The sequence below is a fragment of the Benincasa hispida genome, chromosome 7 (assembly GCF_009727055.1).
Source record: "Benincasa hispida cultivar B227 chromosome 7, ASM972705v1, whole genome shotgun sequence".
NCBI classification, from domain to species: Eukaryota; Viridiplantae; Streptophyta; class Magnoliopsida; order Cucurbitales; family Cucurbitaceae; genus Benincasa; species Benincasa hispida.
The window spans coordinates 42135889-42145184 of NC_052355.1; the positions used below are offsets into that span (position 1 = coordinate 42135889).

At 37.4% G+C, this 9296-nt stretch overlaps 1 protein-coding gene across 1 annotated transcript; it reads right to left on the minus strand.

Annotated features, from left to right (window-relative positions):
* Window positions 1-459: 459 nt before the first annotated feature.
* LOC120081636 lies at window positions 460-4673 on the minus strand. Its single transcript, XM_039036673.1, has 3 exons — window positions 4456-4673; window positions 2106-2374; window positions 460-1777 (listed from the first exon to the last, which is right to left on the minus strand). The coding sequence occupies exons 2-3, from the start codon at window positions 2147-2149 to the stop codon at window positions 583-585; spliced, it is 1239 nt and encodes a 412-aa protein (XP_038892601.1). The 5' UTR covers window positions 2150-2374; window positions 4456-4673; the 3' UTR covers window positions 460-582.
* Between the last annotated feature and the right edge of the window lie 4623 nt (window positions 4674-9296).

A 9296-nucleotide genomic window follows, 5' to 3' on the forward strand; every position in this document is an offset into this window, starting at 1 on the left:
TCTCAGATGGAAAAAAAAAATCTTGATCTTTTTCATAGTTTTTTCTTTTATTTTTTTAAAAAATGAGATTCAATAACTGGAAAAAGTATCAAAAGTTTTTCAGACCAAAAAAGACCTGGAAGAGGATGTCAATGAAATTAACCCGTAGAGTTATTCATATGAAAAAAGAAAAAGCGGTTGAAATTCTTAGATTTAGAAAGTCAAACTCAGTCCAGTGCAACTGTAAGTAACATGTTTATTTAATTAAAAAAAAAATTACAACTTTATAAAAAGAAATTAATTCTCTCTCTCTTTTTTTTCAACTGTCACTGATGAGACATTCTCTCTTCCATTCCTTGTCTTTGTCTATGCAATGTTTAAACCAAACAGTCCCTTTGCCCAATGGCCAACTATTGGAAATAGACATACACATACTCCCAAACCAAACAAAAAAGATTTTGAGCAGAGTACACGAGTGGCTTTAAAGTTGTAAAACAATTACCAACTATATTCGGAAACATGACAGAAATACAGATCAATATTTGTACGGACCTACACATCAAATAAGAAAAGAAGAGAAACTTTCACTTGTTCTTATTAAATTCAAGTTTTGGACATTAAGTCTTCTTTCTTCCTCGCACTTGCATTTGCCCAGTTTGGCGGATGCTTGAATATCCATTTCCATGCTTTCAAGCTTTTCCTCCCCTTCTTTATCCCTCTGTCACTAACTGTTATCCTACAGGAACCTCCGCCGCCGCCTCCTCCGATGATTCCCTCGCCGGCGGCACCACCGTAAAGCCCTCTGCTGCAGTCATGCGCCGCCATCTCAAACGCTCTGGTGCTTCCAAAAGCAGAGTTGGGGTTTGAGAGAAGGCCCAGACCCATACCCATACCCATTTTGGGAACAGAGATATCTGATTTTGATTCTGATGTGAAATCCAACTTGAAATCTATGAACCCTGATTCATCCATTCCATTGAAATCACTTTCTTTCAAAGAAAAAACGCGTCTATTAGCTAAGCTAAACCCATTCTGATCGCTTTCATAATTCCCACATTCTCTGTGATCGCTCTCGAAACCACTTTTTCTAGGCTCTGTTTCACTGAATCCACTTCTTCTGGCGGAATCACAGACGAGTCCTCCATTGACACTCGAAGTTCTAGCACCTGAAATCGAGCTCCGGCCACCAGAAGCCACCATGTCTCCGCCGTCCTCCGACCCAAAATACCCACCACCACGAAAGCTACAGAGAGATCTCGACCTCGATACACCCATGTAATCAACCATACAAATATCGCTCTTTTCATCGAACCCACAAACGCTTGATCTCTCACATCCCTTCTCCCTCTTCTTCCTGAAAAATTTCCCGATCCTCCAAAACCCACTCTTCTTAATCTCCACACAGCTACTACTACTTCTCTCCAGAAGAACAACCTCTTCCCTTTTCTCCATCTTAGGCTTCATCGGACCCAACAACGAAACGCCATTTCTCTCATTCTCAATCAAAAACGAAACTCTTCCAACACTTCCCACTTCCACAGTACAAGAATTTCGATTGGATGAGATCTCAGAGCAGGAGCAAGAGGAGAGCCTCTGCTCTCCACAGTCGGAACAAACCAGCTTGATCAACCGATCTTTCAAACAATCAGCACAGATACCAACAGAGGAAGAAGAAGGATGTTTCTTACATGGAAACTCCGAAGCAGAGGAATAGAAATCCATGTCGTTGCTGTAAACTTCCAAAGCTTTGCCTCTCTCCCTCATGGCCACAGCTTTCTTGATGGGCAAATAGACGGTCCTGAGAAAAGAGACAAACTTCCTTTCAAGAACAGAGGGAAGAAAATATTAGCCTGATTCAACTGGGATTCATGGAAAAGAAAGAAAAAAAAGGAAAACTTGGTCAGAATGCTCCACAGCTGAAAAGGGGAAAGGGAAAAAGAAGAAGAAAAACAGGGATTGAAAAAGTTTTGACTTTGGGAGCAAAAGAAAGAAAACTTTCTAGAGCGAGAGAGACGTAAATATCACGTTTTGTAGGCACACGACAGTGAAGGAGCAGAAGAAGGAAACAAACAGAGAGTAGAGTGACGAAAAGGAAGCACTATTTTGTGCAGTCCATTATTGCTTTCCTGCAGGGGAAGTGAATGCCTCCTTCAATTTGAACAATCTTCATAATAAGAAGGTTTGTTTGCTGTTGCTGGCGCTTCTGGGGTCTGCTACTCTGCTGCAGGGTTCAGTACTTTATCCTGCACCCGAGTCCTAGTGGGAACAAAGTCCCCATATTGTACGGCCGAGATCCATCAATCATTCGAGCTGGGCGTGCATCAAGTCTCACTCTCGTTGCTGCCGCCGTGGCCGTGATCCTCCATCGCTATCAAACTTTGCGTGTTGGATAAACCTTCCACGTGAAAAATTAAAAGCTAAGTGGGAGTGGAGTTAATGAAATCAGGGATGGTTTTAAGGTTTTATTATGTAACCTGTTGGGAGTGTTTGATTACAATGTCAGAACAGGATTAAGTTTCAAGTGTCACGATCGGTTAAATTGAAACACTTTGCCGTTAATTTTCTTTAAAAATCACTCTCAGATTATATTTTTACAATTAATATCCAGCCGTTTGTTTTTCTTTTCTTTCTTTCTTTTTCCATTTTCTTCGAGGATACAGCCGTTTGAAGTTCACGAGATATTGGGCCACACGAATTAAATGAATAGAAAAATAATAGTATGTTTGGTAGAGAATAATTTGAAAATAATAGATTAAATGAAAATATCAGTTGTATCTCATGTTTAATAGTTATCTATTAAATATCAATTAATAATAAATTATTGTTAATTTATTTATGAACGTGATTTCTATTCCTATAGTTTGGAAGGAGTTAAAATTGGAGTCTTATGATTAATTTGAACTTCTTTTCTATGGTTTGATAAAAGCTTCATAAATAGTCCTTATGATAGAGATTATTTAAAAAGATTTAACAAACCATAGAGATTATATGTGAAATTCAATCAAACCATAGGAACTAAGATCTAAATTTTTAACCATATAAACTAACTTTTAACTTTATCCTAACCATAAGGATTAAATTTGAATTTTGATCTAATTTATAATATATTACATAATAAATATTTTAATTTTTAAAAATTTTGAATTGAGTTTATAACATGACATATATTATATTTCTAGATTTTTTAACATCATTTAATATAATGATGCATTTTAAGTTTTAAAATTCAAATTCTGGTTACAATGAAAATGTAAAAATATTGTTTTCAAAATTTACACGGTTTGGATCACGAAGTCCAAAAACAGTTTTTAGAAACAAAATTCGGATTGTCTGTCAAACCCATATTTACTGAATTCAGTCAATCTGAAAACATAAAACAAAATCTGGATTGCGAACCAAACAAGTCCTAATAAACTGTAGTATTCTAGAAAATAAAATTTTATTTTACTTTATAAATGCTTAAAAATATTTGAAAGATTAAGCTAACGCACCTTACATCTAAGAAACAATTTTTTTGTGAGATAAAGATCAATATTATTTAGTCCACCATTCACATACTTAAAGAGACTTGTTAGTTCTAAAGTAAGACATTCGTGAAAAAAAAAATAGAGAATGACGAATAAAGGGAAAAAAAAAAAACTTTAACAAAACAGTTAAATCTCAAAGCTTTGACTAAACAAAAATTAGAAAGTCCAAAGCTATATCCACGGCTTTTGATTTCAGTTTGTTTCATTTGAAAGAATCAAAATCTTATACACTTGACATGCTAACGAAAAATGTCGTATCATGCTTAAAGAAGATCCAAACTTATAAACTGTTTACATAACATTTTTTATTAAATTACAAATCTGGTCCATATAGTTTGAAGAAAGATAGAATTCAACCCATATAATTTATATTAGAAATTAATCCTTATGAAGATGTTTGGACAGAGTGTTGATTATTATAATCCTAGATTATTATAGTTAGATTGTAATGGTTTGTGTATGAGACATAGATTATTTTAGTTTGAGTTATAATAGTATGTGTTTGTGGTGTAAACTATTTTAGTTTGGGAATAAAATAGCAAACACGGTAGCAAAAAATAAAATATTGATAAATATAAAATAGTAAAAACTATAATCAATATTAAATATTATAGTAAAGGAGAATTTTGAAATAATGTTGACGGTAACTAATTAGAGCATATGAAATAGTATTTACTCTAGCAAGATGTGGTTATTATAGTCTTAGTACCCCAAACATATCATATATAGTTTGATAAAATGTAGAGACTATTTATAAAAATATTATCAAATCATAGAGATTATTTTTGAGCTTCTAAAATCTTATGGACTAAATTTATAATTTAACCTAAAATTTTCATTATTTCTCACTAATGACATATGACTATTGCATTAAACTTTAATCAATCATAAGAATTGAAACGAAAGGAAGATGCATGTGAAAGGAAAATGTAGATATTTGAGGGCTAACCGGCTAAGGTGGGAGGAGGCATGCAACTTTTTCTATACACAATCATTGCACTTTGAGACATGACCCATACGTTGTCATCCCCACTAGATTTCGCCACGTGTCACAAATTCATCCCCATCGTACTCCAAGGATAATTCAAACCAACGGTGGTGATCATACCCGAGGACTCTTCGGTTTCCAACTGGGAAAATGGAGATGGAAATCGTGGGCGAGTGCAGGATATGACATTTGACGTGTCGTGAACAATTTGTGGAAAATTTAGAAAATTCAATTACCTCCATCCACTCTGGGTCCCTCCCTCCCTTCACATGCTATGCATGATCACATTCTATATTCTCCCTGCCGTTGCCCTCGAAATAAATATAAAACCCTCATCAAATTTATTACTGCATTACTATGATCTCACATTCTAAACTTCTATATTGGTTCCTAACGAAAACAAAAATGAAAATACATCATACAAATTTATGTTATGGATTGTTCAAGACAAGATCCAAGTCCTACGAGTAGATTCAAGTCCATAGGGTCTGGAGGGAGGGATCATACGTCCCAAAAAGAAAATGTTAACGTCTCTCCGAGTTTAAGCTAAATTGCACCCAATCTAATACCTTCCAATCTTGAGTACCAAAAATATTCATAACATCGTCGGTGTTACACGTAACATGAGTGTCAAAAGAGCCTATAAATAGCCTCATCGACCACTCTCTGGGAGAAGGATAAGTAATTTCTAAATGAGAGTCTTGACCTTATTGTATGCTTAACTAAACTATACACTCCCTATATTAACTTAGATACCAAAGTGGGATAAGCGCAACACCAAACCAGTGCGAATATTTCTTATGTAGGTCAGCTTGGAGCAACACGAGACTAGAGATGCGTGGATAGCTGACACTAAGGATGCGAGGGTGGCTGGCTCCAAGTTTCGCTAATCGTTGGATGCAAGGGGTGTGTGGGCAATGGCCGTAGGCTTGAATGTGCGAGTAGTTGACGCAAGGACGTGCACTGACGCAAAGGCACGCGGCATGCGAGGGTGCGCGGGGTAAACTAGGACGCGGGGCAAGGTAGGCACTAGAGGGTGGCATGCGTCGATGCCCAGCGCCCATGCGTCGACGCCAGCGCCCATGCCAAGCGTCTATGCATCGATGTGGCCAAGTGAGCCATGGTAAGTCGATGCGGCCAAGCCCTTAAGCATCAATACGGACCAAGGCATGTGGCGAAGGGGCTTGCGGCAATGGAAGTATGCGCCGATGGTCGAAGGCATGCGTCTACGATGCACGGAAAAGCTATAGTATATGACAAGGCTATGCGTCGATAGCATGGGCCTATTACTTATTAGTGGACGGCCAAGAACATGCAATGGTTAGGGCCACACTATGTGATAGTAGTAGATGTGTGGACGCATGGACAAAAGAAAAGGTGTATGATGGAAGCCAAGGTTGCGTTGACAAAAACCTAAAGAGAAGGAGGCACCATTCAAGTGATGCGTCCATGGGCATATTAAGTATTATGGATAAACATTCTTAGGCACTAAGTAAATGAGGTGGCGGAAGAATATTTCATGCAAAAGTGACTCTTATCAATTTAAGCAGGAGGTGGAAGATGGAGATTACATGCAAAGTAAATAATTTTGCTAGCAAATCAAGGTTATTACAACTCAAAGCATCGTTGGAAGGGATTTTGTGTTGGCAGTTAAAAGAGGAGACACCTGTAGGTTGAGGTGTCACAAGGGGGAGAGCTCAGAGCAGCTATAAATAGAAGGGCCGGACGTGAACAATCCACTCGTGTCATTTCCAAAATCTTAGTTTTAAGAGTCTATTTAGAGTATTAAGCTTAGGTACTCAGGCTGCCAAAATAATTAGAGTTTGAAGAAGTCACAGTTGCGTCGATAAACTTGGAGATTCGGGCGGACGCATAAGCTCGTCCAGCCCAACGCATCAATCGTAACACTGTGGTCAACCGTACAATACAGCGTGCGCCTCACACCAGTCCAACGCTTCGACCATGACGATGCGTTCATTCATGCAACACAGCGCACGCCAGTCCAACGTTGCGGCCATCCGTGCAACACAGCGCGCACCAGCCCAACGGTGCCGCCAACCGTGCAACGCAGCACGCGTGCCTCTTGCATAAGGTCGGACGCCTCAGCTGCCTGCTAGCATCCTTGCACGCACGAGCCATAGTTAAAATAACATCTTAAGGGCTTATTGTGAGGTTTTGACAATTTTTGAGTAGGGTAAGCTGGTGCTTTTAATATAAAGAGGTATTTTGACTATTTTGACATTATTTAGTGATATAACAGTATTAATTGGGAATTTTCATTGAAATGGAGGAAATCTCAGGGAAATACTCTCCAAGTAAGTTCCAGTAGGAAATCTTGCAAACGGTGAATGGTTATTAAGATTTATGCATTGCTGTATGTATAAATGCATAGGTGTGAACAAGATGCATGATTGTAACATTATTATGCTTGCCATAATATTGTTTGTATAATTACTATGGAAACTAAGATTATGCCCAGAATATATAGTTAGCATGCTTAAAAAGGTACTTGGCGGGAAAAATATAGTCGGCTTCGGTCGGCGAGGAAATGATAGTCGATGACGACCGGCGGGAAATATAGTCAAGTTACCTAAGCATAGTTAGTGGGAAATAGTTGTCGATGTGCACATTGGCGGGAAAACGGGATATAGAAAAGTTTCCATGAAAAGTTATTATCAATATTATGTTCATAATATGGACATACCAAGAATAACATGTGGTTGGTGGAAAATGCTTGATTAAGGTTATAAATGTGTATGCATAGGTTATAATGTGATTGTTGTTTATGTTATGATTTCCCCAAAAATATATTTTAAAGCTATTGTTATTTTAAAGGCACCACTCACTGAGCTTATTAGCTCACATTTTTCCAAATGTTTTCCTTGATTCCCTCCCCCCAAGTTGCGAAGCGGAGCGTTCAAGAAAGAGTCATTCAACCACCAAACACCAGGACTTGGTAATCTTTCAAGGCATGGCTCGGATTGTGTAATAAGAAAAGTGTAGAAAAATCAAACTATATGTATAAAAATTTGTGTGGTTATTGTAGACATGTCAAGGTTTCTAATCTTAAATAGATAAAGGGTAAATGTTAAAAATTGTTTTAGAGTTATATTGATATGTCTTCATGCTCTCTTCTAAGTCTTGGTTTAAGACTAAGGAGGGGGTGTGACATTTTGGTATCAGAGCCAAGGTTTATGTAAAACCTGGGAAGTTGAGTCTAGCATAAGTATAAATTGAAACTAGAGAAAGGAAAAAGGAAAAAGGGGTAATTTAAAACCAAAGCGGCATTAGGAAAAAAGGCTTACCTAGGATATGGAAGTCGGGTAGTACTAGAAATTGGTCTAGGTCGGAACCTAAAAAAGATAAATATAATGATGTACAGTAGGAAAATCTGAAATGAATAACAAAGGATTAGGTAGGGTTAGGAAAAGAAGTAAAGGATAGTAGGTGGACATAGGAAATCTCGAGGAAAAGAAAAAGGAATAAAAAGATTAGTAGATTGTAACCTAAATAATGTCCACTGTAGGAAATGGATCCGAGCAAAAGACCTGATGGTGGTACGACTCCTGGACGCGAGAAGAAAACCACGGCGCTAACTCAAGGGAAATCCTTGAGAGGTCTGAACACAGTGTGAACAATAATATCGAACACCCTACTTCCTTGACTAATACAAACTTACTGGAATCCCGAAATAATAAGGGATGTCCAAGATGTGGCAAGAATCATAGCGGTTAATGCTTGATGGGGACCAAAATTTGTTACGGATGTGGTAGGTACGGCCATATTCATAAGAATTGTAATGTTTTTCAGAAAAAAACCAAAGAGATCCAGGAGCAATTCCAGCAGGAGATGGTTGGAGGCTCAAGCTCTGGAAGCAACAATGTATTTCCAGAACTGACAGTAGATCAAGAATAGGAACAAGTGGCTAAAAAGGATATTCCTCGGCAAATAGTAATAGAAGTCGAGGAACAACCTGCACTTGAATCCAACAATGTAGAATCTTACAAGTTTTGTATTTTCTACAAAGAAATTGGCCATGTGCAAGAAAGATACTCGAGGAGAGACGAGCGAATGCGAATTAACTTTGAAAAACTATATCTACGTTACAGGAAGTAGATAGAAAACTGTGAAGACTAAAGTTAGCTAGTGATGTAAATAGGTTTATAAACTGTGTATATAAATAAAAGTAGTATGTTTTGTTGATAATGTATGTTTAATTTATATGTGATTGGTTGTAGATAAAATGCTGAGAAGCCCAGTGAGTGGTGCCTTTTTAAAATAACAATAACTTTAAAAACATATTTTTTGGGAAATCATAACATAAACTACAATCACATTATAACCTATGCATACACATTTATAACCTTAATCAAGCATTTTCCACTCACATGCTATTCTTGGCATGTCCATATTATGAACATAATAATGATAATAACTTTTCATGGAAACTTTTCTATATCCCGTTTTCCCGCCAATGTGCACATCGACAACTATTTCCCGCTAGCTATGCTTAGGTAACTTGACTATATTTCCCGCTGATCGTCACCGACTATCATTTCCTCGCCGATCGAAGCCGACTATATTTTTCCCGCCAAGTACCCTTTTAAGCATGCTAACTATATATTCCGGGTATAATCTTAATTTCCATAGTAATTATACAGACAATATTATGGCAAGCATAATAACATTACAATCATGCATCTTGTTCATACCTATGCATTTATACATACAGCAATGCATAAATCTTAATAACCACTCACCGTTTGCAAGATTTCCTACTAGAACTTACTTGGAGAGTATTT